This window comes from Macrotis lagotis, chromosome 2 (assembly GCF_037893015.1).
Source record: "Macrotis lagotis isolate mMagLag1 chromosome 2, bilby.v1.9.chrom.fasta, whole genome shotgun sequence".
Classification (NCBI taxonomy): Eukaryota; Metazoa; Chordata; class Mammalia; order Peramelemorphia; family Peramelidae; genus Macrotis; species Macrotis lagotis.
The window spans coordinates 33,986,585-34,003,830 of NC_133659.1; the positions used below are offsets into that span (position 1 = coordinate 33,986,585).

General features: G+C 54.8%; 2 protein-coding genes across 3 annotated transcripts; both read right to left on the bottom strand.

Annotated features, from left to right (window-relative positions):
* Positions 1-330: 330 nt before the first annotated feature.
* Positions 331-2,560, bottom strand: ATP6V0B (ATPase H+ transporting V0 subunit b). 2 transcript variants are annotated; one of them, XM_074221616.1, is made up of 8 exons: positions 2,388-2,560; positions 1,810-1,858; positions 1,606-1,689; positions 1,445-1,522; positions 1,184-1,253; positions 1,040-1,091; positions 770-960; positions 331-639 (listed from the first exon to the last, which is right to left on the bottom strand). In XM_074221616.1, exons 1-8 carry the CDS (start codon positions 2,452-2,454, stop codon positions 613-615), a joined length of 618 nt encoding a protein of 205 aa, XP_074077717.1. In that variant the 5' UTR covers positions 2,455-2,560; the 3' UTR covers positions 331-612. The 2 variants fall into 2 exon arrangements, with proteins under 2 accessions (XP_074077717.1, XP_074077718.1); XM_074221617.1 differs by lacking the exon at positions 2,388-2,560 and adding an exon at positions 2,179-2,246.
* A 4,492-nt stretch (positions 2,561-7,052) lies between these two features.
* DPH2 (diphthamide biosynthesis 2) lies at positions 7,053-11,514 on the bottom strand. Its single transcript, XM_074221615.1, has 6 exons — positions 10,094-11,514; positions 9,895-10,007; positions 9,594-9,817; positions 8,497-9,171; positions 8,222-8,407; positions 7,053-8,112 (listed from the first exon to the last, which is right to left on the bottom strand). The coding sequence occupies exons 1-6, from the start codon at positions 10,238-10,240 to the stop codon at positions 7,988-7,990; spliced, it is 1,470 nt and encodes a 489-aa protein (XP_074077716.1). The 5' UTR covers positions 10,241-11,514; the 3' UTR covers positions 7,053-7,987.
* Between the last annotated feature and the right edge of the window lie 5,732 nt (positions 11,515-17,246).

Sequence of the window (17,246 nt, forward strand, 5' to 3'; positions counted from 1 at the left end):
CCCGGGAGGCGGAGCCCCAGGGAAAGGGCGGAGCCTGCAGCCGGCAGCACGGACAGAAGGACCGCCGGACCCAGGGAGGGGGAGAAGGGGAGAAGGGCAAGGGCCGGGCCGAGGGACTCACCAGGCAGCTGGGGTCGGGGCTTCCCTGAGGGCTGCCAGGAGGCTGCCCGGGGGCGTGCCAGGGCGCAGGGGCAGCACCGACACCCACCTCTGACCCCCGCCTCCACCCACACAGTACAGAAGGAGAAGGGAGCCCCGGGGTGGGTCCCAACGGCGCCCCCTCGTGCTGCCCCCTGCTTTCTGGGAAAGGATCACCAGGGAGACAATGACTGGGGTGACCAGGACACAGACCTTTATTTCAAATACTGGTGAGGTGGGGGGGTGGGGCAGGAGGCAGGTCAGGGGGCAGAGGGCATGCCCTCCCAACCCACAGGCCATGGCCAGCCCCTCCGAGGGGCTCCAGAAGGGGCAGACGGCGGTGAGGGCCAGAGGGACACAGCATGGACACCAGAGGGGGGGACAGCTCCCCTGGCCAGGGCAGCCAGGCCCCCAGGAAAACCAATAAATTAAGAGTAGGGCACAGCAGGGCAGGGCCCTCCCACTGCTTCAGGCCTAGTCTCCCATTTTGACTTTAGAAGTCTGCAAAGAAAGCACAGGAGGCAGACGGACAGGACACACAGAGAAACAGAGAAAATGGAGTGAGCGGAGGAGCCCGAGGCCCCCGGCCCCTCCCCAGCCCAAGGAAGGACCCCGGGCTTTGGGCTCATACCTGAAGAATGGCCACGATGACCCCAAAGAGGCCGATAGCACTGCCAAAGATCTCTACGATGAGGATCTTGACGAAGAGGCTGGCATTCTGGGCATCAGCCAGGGCAGCTCCACTGCCCACGATGCCCACGCACACACCGCAGAAGAGATTGGACAGGCCCACAGTGAGGCCAGCGCCAAACATGGAATAGCCTAGGACAGGAGAGGGAGATGCTGAAGAAGACCTGACAGGCCCACCTGGCCCTGCTGCCCCTCCCCACACCCAACCTACCTGCGTGGTAATTTCGATTTCCAATTTCTTTGGGGGTGGTGCCGGTGAAGGACTGTAAGAATCATGGGGTTCTAGTCAGTACCGATGTCCCAAATTTGGGTGGCCCACCCCATCTCTCCCCGATCACGGTCACCCCCTCCCTACCTCTGCCATGTTGCTGATGACAATGGCCATGATGATGCCATAGATGGCCACAGCCTCGCAGAAGATGATGCTGTGGGATTTAGAGGCACAGGAAGCGGCTGGGAGGTGGTCCGGCTCCCGACACACCCACCCCGTCCCAGGCCTCGCTCTGCCTTCCCAACCGGGGAAAAGGATGGACTGACATGGGGCAGGGGTGGAGCTGGCCGGAGGCTAACCTGGCTGACCACAGTGCACGTGCTCCCTCAGGCGGCCCCAACTCACCTGACCAGGTTCTTGGTCTTGATCCTGGGGGCCTTGACCCCTCCCCCGAGGATGGAGGAGCCTGTGATGTAGATGCCCCTGTGGGCAGGCAGAGAACATAAGCGTAAGCGAGGGGCTCAAGCACCAGTGAGCTCCGCTCCCTCCCCGGCGCCCACACTCACCAGGCCGCCCCCACCACAGAGAGCGAGATGGCCAGCCCGATGCCCAGGTTGGACCACATGTAGGGGGAGGTCTCTGTGAGGAACCTGGCAGAGAGAGGAGTGCGGCCTCTGGAGGAGAGGTCCGACGGTCTGCCCGCCCGGCCTCCCCAGCCCCGGCCCGGCCCGGCCGGCCCTCCCCTCGGCCCGAGGCAGGGCGCCACTCACCAGGCCACATCGAAGCGGAAGCCCAAGTCGAAGATGGTGTAGCAGGTTCCTGGGGGGAGAGAAGCGGAGGCTCGGGCTGCGCCTCCCCTCCCGCCCCCACTGTGGGTCTGGGAGCCCCGGGCCCGGGGCTGCGGGGGGCGGGGGCCGGAGAGGGCAGAGGGGGGGCTTGGCTGAATGGAAGCGAGTCCTTCGGGCCCTGGCTAGAGACTCCCCCCCAGGGGTGGCCCCAGGTCCCCCCCGGATAACGAGGCGCCGGCGGCTTGGCGGCTCCCGGCCCCGGGGGCGCTCCACGGAGGGGGACGCGAGGGCGCGGGGTCGGCTCCGAGCCGGGGGGCGGGTCTGCCTGGGCGCCGCGGCCCCGCTGTTTACCCAACAAGCCCGAGGGGCGGCGCGGGCAGCTCAGACCGGCCCGGCCCGGGGCGGCCAAGGGCAAGTGGGGGCCCGGCCCGGCCCTCGGGCGCGCGGGGGTCCGGGCGCGGTCACAAAGGGGAGGGGCGCGCTCCAGCGCTCAGAAACGCGGACGCGCGTGGGGGGCGGCCCGGGGCCGGCCGCCGCCCGCGGGAAGGCCCGGCTCTCACCCACGACGAGGAGGCAGCTCCAGAAGGCCACGGACAGGCCGGAGTACAGCAGCGCGAGGCCCGTCATGGCGGCGCCGGGGTTCGAGGCTGCGGCTGCGGCCGGGCCCGGGGCCGGGGTCGGGGTCGGGGGTCGGGGGTCGCGGTCGCCGGCCGAGCCCGAGCCTACTGAGCTCCGCCGCCTCCGCCCGCCCGTCCCCGCGCCCGGTCACCTGACGTCACCCTCTGCCACGTGACCGCGGGTCCCCGCCCCCGCGGCCGCGCGATCACGTGACGGCGGCCCCGCGAGGGCTCCCGGGAGTCGTAGTCGGACGGCGGCCCGGAGCCGCGCGCGGCCTGGCCTCGGCCCCAGGCGGAGAGGCGAGGGGTGAAAGCGCGGCCCGAAGCTCCGCCGAGAGGGAGGGGGCCGGTTTGGGGGCGCGGCGGGCGGGAACTGACCCGGAAGATAACGGGGCGTTTCCCGCAGGCGCAGGCCGGGAGCCGGAAGTGGGCTTCGGAGTCGGAGCCCCGCGGGCCCCCAGGGGCGCTCCGGGCCCGGCGGCTCGTGGAGGAAAGGGCGGCCGGGACTGGCAGCGTGGACGTGGGGGGGGGGGTCCCCGGTGCGGCCGGACTGCCGAGGCCCCGGGGAGGGCGGCAGCAGCGCGGGCCCCACAAGCCAGACTTCTCGGTGGCAGGAGGGGCCCCAGGAGTCCGAATCCAGCCTCCCATCCCGGGCCCTCCCCAGCCGGCCTGAGCCCTGTCCGGCCACAGGACCCAGAGGACCGGAGGAGAAAGTGAGGCCGGGGACCTAGCCCGGGCCGGCTCGCAAACCCAGTCCACGTGCCTGGCACGGCCTCACCTTGGATGCCGTGGTTTTCTGAAGGAATGAAGGACAAACGTGATCACTGCACGGCCTCGCTCCGCACCGTGACCTGGGAAAGTCCTCGGCTCACAGAAGCCCAGGCCTGGGGCTGCCGCTGAGGCCATCTCCATCTCCTGATCCACAGGCAGACCCAGGTGGCTCCAGAGGAGACAGGCCCGTGACTTTGCACAGATCCCCCCCACACACACACCTTAAATCAAATTCTCTCCCATGTCACCACATTTCCCTGAACAGCAAATGCAAAGCCAGTGTGAGCCTAGGTGCAGCAATTCCTCATCCTACTCTTCCCATTTCTTCCAGGCTCATTCCCAGTTAAGCTTCTCTCAGTTTAAAAGAGAGAGAGAGAGAGAGAGCAAGGGTGGCTAGCTGGTGCAGTGGATGGAGCACTGGCCCTGGAGTCAGGAGGACCTGAGTTCAAATCCTACCTCAGACAATTACCTAGCTGTATGGCATTGGGCAAATCACTTAAACTCATTGCCTTGCAAAAACCTAAAAAAAAAAAAAGCAGACAAGTCTAGGGCATGAACTGAACATTATAGCTACAGAAACTTCCTCATCTCCCATCCAGTTCATCATCCAAAGTGAACTCAATGTTTCCCTTTTGTGTTAACTCCTCTCGCCTCCATCTTGACCTGGTCACTCAGCCCAAAGTCATAAATAACCTTTTCTGTCATTTATATGGAAGATGAGAATATGCAGATAATGACAAGGAAATCGTGGGCACAAGGCAAATAGTAAAGCTTGTCCTTTCCTTCTACACCCACCCCCAGTAACATTGGGTCAATGAGGCTGTAAATACATACTCCACTCAACACTAAACAACAGGTAACACGAGATAAATTGCATAGCAGCAGCTTCAAGTAACACAGAAATGCAGAAATCAATGAACAATAGAGAGTCCAAATGCTATTTGGGAATGATGGACGGGGGTGGGGGGGTGGGGGTGGCAAAGAGGCTCCCTGTGTTACCTTCTCCCCCAACACTCCATACTGAGAGGAGTTCTCTCACCTGAAACCGAAAGGGACAGGCTGGCAGGGCATTCAGGGCTTCCCCAGTCACCTGCCCATCAGGACAGAGGGGGGGAAAGCCTACTGATTCTGACCTGGATTCAGAGAACATGGTGAGTTTGCAAAGTGCTCTCCTCAGCCTGGCCCTCTTTAGCATCTAGCCCTGATCTGATCAATATCTCTTCTTGTCCCCTGCCCAGCCCCTCCCTCAGTGGTAGATCATGGTCAGGGACAGTCTCCCCTCCCCCTCCCCCCTGCTCAATCCCCACACCACTCTGACACTGCTGCTGCTTCCCTTTCTGCAATCTCAGTACAAGGAGGGGTCCCAGCCACCAGGGAAGAGGCTTCCTCATTTCTCTGTACAAGTCTCAGGAAGTCATTTAAGGGCAGAGAAACATGGTAAGCCTGCAGCTTTCTCAATCTCTCTCTCTCTCTCTCTCTCTCCCTCTCTCTGCCACAAGGGCAGATGCTTCAGGCAATTTTTTTTTTTAGGTTTTTGCAAGGCAAATGGGGTTAAGTGGCTTGCCCAAGGCCACACAGCCAGGTAATTATTAAGTGTCTGAAGCCAAATTTGAACTCAGGTACTCCTGACTCCAGGGCCAGTGCTCTGTCCACTGCACCACCTAGCCGCCCCTTGCTTCAGGCACCTGGATTTTTAGTAATGTGAGACAAAACATCTCACAGTACTCTTCTGGAAAAGATGCAAGCAGACTAGAGTCTAATCTGGTGGCCTGGCTGAATAGATTGATGATGAAGTAGCAAATAAAGATCAACTGCTTGGAAGGTGGCCAGTGGCATTCCCCAGGGACCAGTGCTTAAGGTTAGGGTTCTCATCAGCCTTGCAAAAGACCCTAAACTGAGGGGGATGGAGCCTCACACCGGATGGCAGTGATAAAAGTGGTGACCTTGGGCTGATTCTAAAAAAGGTGAAATCCATTAGGGAGAAGTCCTGACCTTGGGTACCAGAGGCCTGGATAGACAGCAGGTGTTCTGCAAAAAGATGGGGGGGGGGTGTAGTGGACCACAAGCTCAATGAGGCAGCTATGTAATGAGGCAGGTGGCCAAGAAAGTCAGTGTAATTTGGGCTGCATTCAAAGAGACAGTTTCCAGGAAAAAGGTGATAGCCCCACTACCTTCTGCCAGGCTTCAACTGGAGGATTGTGGTCATGTCTGGCCACCACAGTATTAGAGGAACTTGAACCAGCTGGAGAGTGTCCAGAAGGCAATGGGCTCAAACCCATGTCACGTGAGGATTGAAGGAATTAGGGGTGTTTATCTTGGATAGTAAGACTAAAAGGTAGCTTTCTCTGTGTTTTTGAACATCAGACATATGGCCCAAGATTGGACTGCTCCGTGGGGCCCTAGGTGAGGACTGCTTGTTCACAAGGAGAGCTGCCCATTGTCCCCAGATAAGAGAGGGGAAGAGGGAGAGCATTCCACATGTTGTGGATGGGGCTAGTGTGAGCTCATGCAGATTTTGGGGTCCAAAGCCCTTTTACATAAAGATGTCACTTGGTATGGAAATTGACTTACTTCCTGGAATTATTGTTACATTTAATATTTTGACCAAAACAAAAAAAAATTTTTGGTTTTTTTTTGCAGGGCAAAGGGGGTTAAGTGGTTTGCCCAAGGCCACACAGCCAGGTCGTTATTAAGTGTCTGAGGCTGGATTTGAACTCAGGTAGTCCTGATTCCAGGGCCGGCGTTCTATCCACGGGGCCACCTAGCCACCCCCAAAACATAGACTTTTAAATATCATTTAAAGCAAACTCTAAAAATCCCCAAGAAATGATATTTGTTTGGTTCCACTAAATACAAGTCTCCACTGTTTTTACTATTTTGGGTTGTGTTGTACATAGTACTTGGCATAATACAACTTCCCCTCTTTTCAAAACCAAAATAAAAAAAAAAACATTCTTGTGTTTTCCATTTACAAAGAATTTTAAATGAAATCAACACTTTCTCAGTTGCCTACCTCCCCCCCACGAAGTAACGTCTGTGCTTATGTTACGAATGTACATGTATAATTTTTACCAGACTGTTCACCACCATGGGGAGGAGGGGAGGGAAGGAAGGGTGGTAGAAAAATGTGGAACTAACTCATAAACTTGCAAATGGATGAATACTGAAAAACTTCCATTGCGTGAAAGTGGAAAAATAAAATTTTGGTTGAAAAAAAAAAAAGCATGTTACATGATCTCCTTGGATGCTTCCGGACCTCAGTAGGTTCACCACTAATTCAGAGTATTTGAATGTAAAGGAATTTAAACTGAGTTCAGGGTGGTGGGATCCCACTCCTTCTTTCTTACTTTGATAGCTGTTATCTCAGATTGAAGAACCAAAGAGGGAAAAGGCTGGTTTGGGGGAGACCAGGGAGGGGGTTGTGGGTGTAGGTGAGTGAGAGCTTGGGTTTGGCAGCATGGAAGTGAAGAGAAGGGGGTCAATGGAGGGTTGGGAGAACAGCAACATTTGGTAACTGGTTTTTTTGGGACATGGGGAGGAGGGAGGGGAACGTCTGAGAAAAGAGATAAGGATGTTTGGAACTGAAGACTGCTTGGGACATGGACCTGCAGCGTCCCACAAGAAGCCAGCAATGGGCAAGACCATGGCCCTGGAGAGAGGTGCCCGACCACGGAGAGCAGAGCCAGGACTGCCTGGGCCAGAGCAGCAGAACCAGGCTAATTCCTTTCCCATCCTGGTGAATCTGACCCTAGGGCCAAGACTCACCCCAAACCCAGGAATCTCCTCTGGAAAGGCACCTAGAAATTCAGGATAACCTTTGTGTTACTTACCAATTCATTCAACATTTAAAAAAATTTTTTAATCTGAGCCAAACAAATACAATGGGCATTTCCAAGAACATAGCAGAACAGTAAAAAGATTATACCTGAGAATGCGGCTCTTGTCTAGTTTGCAAAATTGCTTTTCTTTTTAATTATCTGTTATGTTCAGCTGGCACTTCCTTTCCCCCAACTCCACACAAGAGGCTGAGTCTGTCTCTGTGTGCGGGGCCAGGATGGGTGGGAACGTTCCTCTTCCATAGCGGTGGTAAGGTGCAGGGTGGACTGGACATCTTGAAATCCTTGCAGCTCAGTCTCTGGCACAAGTTGTCTCTCTCCCATCAAGCAGAGTGCCCACTGGGGGCCGAATGAGAAGGGCCCCTGGTGTTGCCATTCTTTATACATTTAAAACAGGTCTGACATATCAGAGCACCCAGGACACCAAGAGGACAAATGTGCCAAGACAGCAGCAGCCGCAGGGGCAGTGTTCAGTTTTGGGGAGACTCCCCTTAGGTGGATGCAGTGGAGAGAGCACTGAGCCTGACTCAGGAAGACCAAAGTCCTTATCTGACCTGGAACCCTTACTAACTGTGTAACCCTGGGCAAACACTTCCTCTCTACCTGCCTCAAGTTCCTCATCTGTAAAACTGGGATAATATGAGCCCCTGCCTCCTAGAGTTATGAGCTACTTTAAAGATGTTAAGCCCAGGCTCTCACACATAAGAGTTGACAGAGAAATGTTTGCTCCTTTTCTCCCCTCCTGTATTCAGTCATCAGTAAGGGCTCAGGGGATAGAGGGCAGGGACACCTGAAGTCAGCCAGGGAGGACCACCCAGCCCAAGCCCACTTCCTCCAGCCATGCTGGCTGCTGGCACCTGGGATACTCCTGGGGATCTGCTCTTTCAAGGAGTGCCAAGGTCTTTTCTTGGAGTCTCATTTGTCACTGAAGGTTCCTCAGCTGCCAGGCTCATCCTCGTAGGCAATCGGCACACCTCGTCTCCCAGCTACCGCCCGCATTGGTGCCGTCTGGCCTAGCTGAGGGTCCAACCCCTGCCAAGTACGGGAGCCAAGGAACAAAGCTGGGAGGGAACAAGGAAGAGGGTCAGCCTGAAGCCTAGACACTCCCCACACACCAAGTGAGGCTTCCAGAGGATCCAGGGGAGCTGGAGTGGGACACACTGGAGTTACCTGCTGGGCTGCGCTCAGCAAGCTCAAGCCGGGATCGCTGGCTCAGGGCTGAGGTCTCTGGGACATCAGGAACATCTGGTGAGGATGAAGTCTGTGGTGGACGCAGCTCTCCAGTGATGAGTGACATATCAGGAGCATCCCAGAGCTCAGAGTCCAGGGGTGGGATTGGCACGTGGAAGGGGGAGCCTGGAGGGACAATGGAAGGAGATCATGAGACCAAAGGGTGGGCCTAAGGGACAGGGAAGGAACCGAAATCAAGTGATGCTGGAGCTTACCTGGCAGCAGATCGGAATAGTGACACAGGTAGGGCTCCAGGCCCAGTGGCCCTCGAGCTGGGTTGCAGGCAACTTCTAGTTCATAGGGGGTAAGCAGCGGCCGGAAGAAGCCTCTGCTGGCACCACTCTGGGGCCGGTCAAGTGCCCTCAACGGACAGGCCAGCAGCACAAAGACATCCACCTCGGGGAAGTTAGCCAGCTTGGCAGGGCTGGGCCGGCCCAGTGACAGGACATAGGCCCGCTTTCCGGCAGCCTGCACCAGTTTCCGAAGGTGGGCTAGAGCCTCACGGTGCCCTGCCCCCCCTGGAGCAGCCGCCAGCAGTCCCACCACTCGGGCATCCCGTGCCCGTTCCACCAGGTAGTGGCTCCGGGCTCTGATTCGGGCTGCCCGTGGGCCCTCTGCTCGGACCTGGCCAGAGTCTGGCAGGCAGGATGAGAAGGAGCGACTCGGGGCCCAACCCAGGAGCAGTTGGAGCAGATCTGGGCTCACCTCATCTCCATTGTCTCCCACATAAAAGGCACCATAGTCCTCCAGCTGCCGCCCAGGGCCCAGGGGGAAAAATCGGCCAAAGCGCTCCAGTGGTGGGTGCTCCCAGCTTGGGGTAGTAGCAGGTAGAGCTGGGTGGGAGACTAGGATGTCCTGGTACTGCGGGCGAAGAAGAGCAGCCAAGGCTTCTGCAGGGAAAGGGCTATGGGTCAATGGGCAGAGCTGGCTGGGAGGGCAGCCACACCAGGTCTGGCCTGGAGAACACATGGCATGGGGAGTGAGGAGGCCTGAAAGGGACGTGATAGCTGGCCTCCAGGGTCAGCTGTCTAGGGAAGGAGAAAGCACCCCCTCACTGAAGGTCAGATGCCAGATGGCCTCCCCAAACTGCCTTCCAACTGTGAGATCAGAGTTCATCTCAAGGACGTATGGGCCCACAGACTGACTAGGATAGGAGAGCCTCAGCCACTTTTCTCTCCTGCTTCCCAGTCAAGAAATCAAAATGCATGAAGTGCCGCAGCAAACCCGGAGATACAAGAAGCTGGCTGTCTGCAGCGGGAGCACACACACCCAGGCATCTGGGGACCGGCCGGGCCTCTCCCCTAGTCCTCACCCAGGGCGTGGGCACAGGCGGGCTCGCTAAGCAGCACCACAGGCTCTGCGGAGTCCGGGTGCTGGCCTCGGAAGGCCTCCGCACACAGCTCCAGGGCCACCAGACGCCGGCCAAGGACATAGGTAACGGGCAGTGAGCGGGAAAGCGGGATCAGGCAGGCGGGCCCGAAGTGCACCAGGACGTCGGCTTCGGCCTGCTCAGCGCCCAGCACGTCCACGCAGCAGCTGCGGAGGAGGAAGGGTTAGGTGGGCCCCGAGGCCCCCAGAAGCCCTCCCCGCCCCCTCCTTCCCCGCGGGCCCACCTGCCATAGGCGGTGTCCCCCAGGACGAGCATCTTGGCTCCGGTGGCCTCCTCCAGGGCCCGGGCCACGGCCACGCTGTCTCCGAGGAGCTCCTCTGGGAACTGCAGGGCCACCTGTGGAGCCGGCAGGAGCCCCGCTCAGCGCTGCCCCCCAGCCCAGGCCCTGCCCCCCTCCCCCGCGCCCCCTGCCCCCCCCTTACCCGCCTGGCCTCGTGCTCCAGCACGAAGGCCTGCACCCGCTCCAGCTCGTAAGCGGGGCCCAGCTCCGGGAGAGGCGTCAGTGGCGCCGGAGCCCCGGCCTCCCGCCGCAGCGCGGCCTCCGCCGGGCTGCTGAAGGCGTCCTCCATGTCACCGGCAGGCTCCGGGACGAGCCTGGGGCTGGGGGCAGGCCTGCACTGGGACCCCGGCTTCTCCACGTGGCTCTCCCCTCCGGCCTCACCACCACTTCCGGGACCACCCCCTCACCTTCAGCCTTCACCAATCCGAGCCCGTGAGTCCCTTCTTGCTTTGCCCCGTAGCCAATAGCCGACTCTGACACTGAGCCAGTGGGAAGAGGCGCAGTTGCCCTACCGGCCCCCCAACCGCTAACCTCAGCTCTGAGCCGCACGGCTCTTTGGGTATTGTAGTTTCAGGGGCCCATACTGGCTCTCCAGGGGCCTTCTCCACTCCCGGGGCGACAGTGCATAGAACTGACTTTTTTTTTTAGGTTTCTGCAAGGCAATGGAGTTAAGTGGCTTGCCCAAGGTGGGTCTCCTGCCCTGGAGACATCTTTATTCAAGTGTCTGAAGCCGCATTTGAACCCAGGTACTCCTGACTCCAGGGCCGGTGCTCTATCCACTGCGCCACTTAGCTGCCCCGGGTTCGTTTTTTTAATAAAAACTGAACTGACCACTGTGCTGTGCTACCAACATTCCTGAGTCACTGGCGGAAAGCGCTTCGGAAGAGTACCGCTTTGGTGGGGTGGAAGACACACAGACGCACATCTCTGGGGCGCGTGCGCGTTTGTGTCCCCGAAATAGATATCATGTAGCCATCTGCAAGCACCGCGGAGATGAGAAGGATACTATGTAGCTGCGGGGCGAGACACCAGGTGGCAGCTGCTCTGGATACAATGTAGCCCAGGAGGAGGGGGAGGGCAGCCGCAGTGGATACAAAGTAGCCCCAGGGCAGCAGGCGCCTCAGTGCGCCGGGGCGACCTCCCCGGCAGCCCCGGCTGGGAAGGGCTGGGTACAGAGGAGCCACGGGGACCGAGACTCGGCAGACTCTTAGTTCGGCCAGGCCAACCCCTCAGTTTACGCTCGGGGAAAATGAACTGGGGGTGAGGGAGGCGAGAAGAGATGTGAGCGAAATCTTTCAGCTAAGAAGTGGCTCCTACTGGGGCGGGGGGTGCGGGAAGCCTGCCTGGCGGACATGGTGGCGCTTCCATTGACGGGTGGACAGCGAGACCAAAGTAGGGGAAGGAAGGAGTGAGGACAGGGAAGTCCAAGATCAGCGGCGCGAAAACAGGAAAGAGGAAAGAGGAAAGAGCAGAGGTAGTGCATCCTCTCCCCTCCCCCCCCCCAGGCGGGAGTCACGAGGGTGGACTCCAGGGAGGAGGAGCCCAAGCCCGCGAGGAGTGGCCGCCCCATCCTCCAGGCAGAGATGACTGAGGCTGGGACTGGGAGTCAGGAGACCTGAGGCTGAGTCACTTCTCCCTGTTGTTACCCCGGAGACGTCTCCTCCTTCTCTGAACTTCCGAATAAAAAAAAGGGATGGGCGAGCAGGTTGGAGCTTTTTTCCGAGTCTTTCTTATGAATAAATCTATACAAGCCACTCAGTTGCTCTCAAACCTTTAGCAACTCTCTAGCGCCTCCCTAGTGAAACTCATACCCCTGTGTCTGGCATTCAAGGCTTTTTTTTTCACATCCTTTTTCAGTTCTTTCTAGACCAAAGAACATGGAATCGGATGATTTGAGTTCAAGCCTCAGACACTTAACTAAAATGTGTGAGCCTGGACAAGTCGCTTAGCCCTGTTTGCCTGTTTCCTCATCTGTCAAAAGAACTGGAGAAGGAAATGGCACACTCCAGTATCTCTGGCCAGAAAACTTCAAATAGGATCAGTCATATTCGACTGAAATGACTGAAGAAATGATGTGCCGGCATTGTGCTTGTGATACAAATAGGCCTCGAGGAGCTTATCATCTAATCAGTTAAACCACTCATAAAAAGAAACTAGAAAGGGGTAGGGGGGGAGGACACCAGGGGGTCTCCTGCTCTGGACACATCTTTATTCAAATATGGAGCTGAAGCCAGGCAAATCTGCTGCTAGAGAGTACAGTCTGGAAGTCTCATTTCTGCCCCCAATAAAGGAAGGTTTTGGGAGGAATGTAGGACTCCATTCTCCAGCCCTCCTATCAGAGTTGGGAAGAGATTTGAGGAAGGTTTGAATTAGCAGAATGATGTTGAGATTAGAAGTGATACTGGATGGTAAAGCTTTCTGTTTTGTAATAAAGGCAGAATTTAAATGAAAAAAAAAAGTGATCCTGGAAGGGGCATCTCATCTGTGGAGGTGAAACTAGGCAGAGATGAGAATAAAGGGAAGAGGTCTTAAGATTTTCCCGAACCCAAATAGCTGCCCCTACACACCTGCCTGCTTATCCTGGTCGACTCTTCTTTTTCACATCCTTCCACAAGTTCTAGGGGGTCCATCCCACATGCCCAAAGGCCTTCTTCAATTTCTGCTGATATCTTGAGTTCCATTGGAAGACCTTGACTACCACCCAGTTATTCCTGGCTCTCAGCCATGATGGATCCATTCATTTTTCTCTTCTTAGCAGACACACATCTCTTGGTGAATTCATATATCTCTCACGTCACCCATTCTATCTCATTCCTGGCTTGCACCATGGAACCAACACAGTTGGTTTCATATTTAGAGCAAAGATGTTAAAGTCAATGTATTGATTCAGTGTACAAAAATTTTGCCTTAGACTAGCACTCAGATGAAAGTTTGATGGCCTAAAACTATGTGGCTCTTGGCAACCTCTTATTCTTTTGCTGTGCTGCTGGCATTGCCAGAGTGGAAGGGATTACCCAGGGCTGTTTTCACAGCCAAAGAAGCTTCATCATCAGATGGCAACCCCTGCTCCAGAGTATTTGACTAGCCAGAGTGGTGGGGCTCCACTCTTAAGCCCCACAACCTATGCTCCACCAGCACTGGTTCTGGAGAACCCAAGGGTTGCTTTAAAATGCAACTTGAACCTGCCTCCTTAATCCCTCCCCTCTCTCTCCCTCAAACAGTTAAGAAACCAGAGGCCCAGAGGAGGGAAGGGAGGAGTGAGTCCATCTAGGGACCACAGAGTTGCACTCATGCTCACTTAGAAGAGCTGGAGCTCAGTTAAAGTCTCTGCCCTTCAGGTTTTAGAATTTGGGGGTGGTAGGGATAAAGGGGAGGGAGCAGAGTGTGGTCAAAAGACATCCAAGAGGCCATCTACCCTCTTTGCAACTTTCCTTCCAGTCACTCAGATTCACAGCCATCTTAACACCCTCTACTCTTTAAGCAGCACAACATAGCACTTGTCAGATCCTATTGGTTTGGCTGCCAGCAATGATCTCCATTTCCTTTTTTCTTTTTTGCATGACCAACTGCCCTCCTTCAGGTCCTCACTACTAAAGCTTGAGGCACCCCCTATCTTAAGTTTCTCCTCAGGCCAGGTGATCCTCTCTTCAGCTGTCAAATTCATCTCCCTTTAGGAACTTCATTTTAATACAGGTCTGCCCAGACCACCTTCTAAGAGCTCCTTATCACTTCTGGGAACAAATAAAATCCCTATTTTCAGCAAAGTCCTTCATGTCCCAGTGCCCTACCTTTTTAGTCTTCTTATAGCTTACTTCCTACCCAACCTCTACACTGATCCAGTGGCCCTGGCCCATTAGTACTCCTGATCCCAGACTCTGGCCATCTTCCCTGGCTGTCCCCCGACACTAGGAATGTTCTGCTTCCTTCTCTGTGCCTCCTGGACTGCTTCAAGTCCTGGCAAAAATCCCAACAGAAAGGTTTACCCCTCCATTCCTCTATCAATTATCTCCAGATTTATCCTGTATAAAGCTTATTTGCACAATTGTTTGCAGGTTGCCCCTTCCCCCATCAGGCAGGGGGGCTTCTGTTATCTTTTGCCTTTCTTCCCCCCCCCCCCCACCGGCCATGCTAATGCATGGTGCCTGAATCAGATGCAAACTTCTCAGTTGTGAATGAGTCCTTCCCAGGGAGACATTGACTCATTTTCCAGTTTTTTTAATTATTCCATTTGGTGAATTTTGAGGTCCAGTCAAACTAGCCTTTGGGGCTCTCATCTTGTGGGCATCCAGAAACCCTCCTATCCTATCAGAAGCTTCCTCCCTGGCCTAGAGTTCCCCTGGGTTCCTGGGTTATTCACCTATGCTAGAGCTGGTTTCTTCCCTGAGGTGTTTTACTGTTTAGGCCTGCTGGATAAAAGATCTCACTCATTGGCATCCCTTTAGGAGCAACCACACTCAGTTCCATTAGGTGTTCTTTTGAGTTCATTGCCAGTGTGAATGTGGGAGAGTTGGGTTTCTGTGAGACCATTCATGGGGGGGTCATCTTAATTGGAAGCCACCCTTCACTCCTTGCCAATCTCATTTCACATCTCTCCTCCAACTCCATTCTGTGATTCCCCCCAGCTTTGCCTTTGTGCAGGTCACAGAAGTAGCTAAGGGACCAATGAGGACTCTAGAAGTTGGAGGTGGGAGGGTTGGGAATGGCTTCTGGAGGAGGTGGCAAGGAGTCATAAGTGAGAAGGAAGAGCATGGAGGGGAGGAAAGGGAGTGCATGTGGAAGAGAACCCTGGCAAGGGCCAGGTTGTGAAAATAAGGGCTCTGGATGATGCCAACCAAAGCATTTTCTATCTGAACCACTGGAATTTAAAGAATGTGTCATGTGTTCTATTGGAAAGAATACTCTAGAAGCAGGGAGACCAGTAGGCATCTCAGTAGGGACACAGATGATATGTGAGAATATAAATATGCAGATTGACAACTCTCTGGATTGGTGAGGGAGAGGTCACTAAGGGTCCCAAGCCCTCCTGTCTTTTCCAGGCCTTTGCCCCCTCTATCATAGCTGTCTCTCTAATCTGAGGTCTACAGGCTCTTCCCCGGCAGCCTATGCACACACCCCCGCCTTCCCTATCCTAAAAACAAAACAATAAACCCAGATTGGATAGTCCCATGGCAGCTAGCTATTGTTCTCTATCTCGCCTCCTCTCCACAGCTGAAGGCCTTGAAAAATACTAATTTCTTCTAGCAGCAGCTGCCTTAGATTCTTTCCTTTCTCTTTAATCTCTGCAGTCTGGCTTCTGACCTCATTATCAGCTGAAACAATTCTCTCAAAATAAGAGATAGTCTTTTAATGACCCAAAGGAATGGTCTTTTCTCATTCCTCCTCTTACTTGACCTCTCTACAGCCTAGAAATCATGATGCCCTCTTCTCTGTTTCTCTAACTGCTCCCTCTTGTTCCCTGACTGCTCCTTCTGATCCCTTACAGAATCCTTGTCTCGTCCCCTTATCGTGGGGTGCCCCCAGGGCTCAGTACTGGACTCCCTTATCTTTTCATTCAATACCATTACAATTGGTGATCTCATCAGCTTCAATTATCGAGTTGTCGGAGAATTCCCAGAATTGTCCTAACCTCCACACATATCACCAACTGCCTTTTAGACATGTCAAACTGGTTGTTCCACAGACACCTGAAACTCATGTCCAAAACTGAACTCACCTCATAGCCCATGTCTTTCAAAGTTACATATTGCTGTCAAAGGCATCACCATCCTCCTAGTCACCCAGGTTTAACCTTGGAGTCAGCTTTGACTCTTCAATATATTGTCTTTTCAAAATTTACCCACCTTGGGGCAGCTAGGTGGTGCAGTGGATAGAGCGCCAGCTCTGGAGTCAGGAGGATGCGAGTTCAAATCCAACCTCAGACACTTACTAATTACCTAGTTGTGTGACCTTGGGCAAGTCACTTAACTCCATTGCCTTAAATTAAAATTTTTTTTAAATTAAAAAGTTTACCCCCCTTCCCTCCTTGGATACTGCCACCACCTTGATGCAAGCCTAATCACCTCACCCCCAGGGACTATCCAAATTAGTTTGCTGGTGGGGAGAGGTTGCTTGATTCATTTTTCCCCACTCCAGTTCCTCCTCTCAAATGGTAAGGTGATCCAGTTGGCCTTTAATTCCACCATCAACAAGTGGTCTGTCCTGTCCACCTTTATGCCCATGGAAGATTCCTTCCCTGGACTTGTCTATATCTTGTTTGTGCATGGTTCTCCTCTCCTCCCCTCCCCCATTAGAACTGGAACTCTTAAGAGGGCAGGCACCATACTTGCTTCTGTATCAGTGCCTCAGCACAATGTACAGAGCCTGCTGATTGACTAGTGTGAGGGACAGTAATGGAGAACTTGGGGGAGATTCATCTGTTCTGTTTTGAGATGACCATGGGACCCTGGATAATGATAGGATAATAGATTCCAAGTTGGATGGGACCTCTGAAGACCCTCATTTGACAGATCAAGAAACTGAGACTCCAAGAAGTGACAGACTCAGTGTGTTTGATGGAGGAGCTGACTCCAAGTCCAGAACTGTCTGCTGACTCTGGGAAGCATCTGCATCAAGATAACCGCTGAACATGAAGGAGCAGATGAGATCGCCCCGAGATCCTGAGCAAGAAGATAAGGGTGCCCAAGGAGGAGTAGGCATGAAATGGTTGGAGAGCAAGCCAAGAGGATGGAGAAGAAGCAGTCAAGGTGACGGGACGAAGAAAGTCATCCTGGGGAAAGCAAGGGGAGAGTTTTAAGGAAATACTGATCCCTGGTGTCACAGGCTGCAGAGAACTCAAGGAAAATGAAGATTGAGAAAAAGCCATTAAATGCAGCAATCAGCAATTTCACTGAGTGATGGAGTGAGAGGCCAGAGGCAGATGTGGAGGTACTGAAAATGGGGCTTTCTCAAGGGGTCCAGGACAGAGTTCGAGAGAACAACTGCTGGAGGGAATGGCAAGGTCTAGTGAGTTTTTTACTCTTGGGGAAATGGGCATATTCAAAGGCTGCAGGATTAGTGGGGATGTTGGGGAGGAGTGATTTTCTGGAGAATACAGATGGCAGACAGATGGCTGGCCTTTTTGTGAGATGGAGGTGAAGGAAGAGAGTGGGGGAATGTCAGAGCATCCTGGGATAAGAACAGTGGAGGTGTGGCACTTGAGAAATGCTCGACTGGGGGGGGTGAAGGATAGGTCAAGACAGTGATAGAGGAGGATGGAGGAGAAGAGAGGTTTACAACACCTGCTGAGGAGAGTCGGA

Bases quoted from the DNA above. Each gene is read 5' to 3' on its own strand.
- ATP6V0B (XM_074221616.1), bottom strand. From the start codon at position 2,454: ATGACGGGCCTCGCGCTGCTGTACTCCGGCCTGTCCGTGGCCTTCTGG. The intron at 1,092-1,183 runs GTAGGGAGGGGG...TGATTCTTACAG, and splicing joins TCATCAGCAACATGGCAGAG to TCCTTCACCGGCACCACCCC. The intron at 961-1,039 runs GTAGGTTGGGTG...CTCCTGTCCTAG, and splicing joins AAATCGAAATTACCACGCAG to GCTATTCCATGTTTGGCGCT.
- DPH2 (XM_074221615.1), bottom strand. From the start codon at position 10,240: ATGGAGGACGCCTTCAGCAGCCCGGCGGAGGCCGCGCTGCGGCGGGAG. The intron at 9,818-9,894 runs GTGGGCCCGCGG...CCTCCTCCGCAG, and splicing joins GGGGACACCGCCTATGGCAG to CTGCTGCGTGGACGTGCTGG. The intron at 9,172-9,593 runs GTGAGGACTAGG...CTTTCCCTGCAG, and splicing joins CGCCTGTGCCCACGCCCTGG to AAGCCTTGGCTGCTCTTCTT.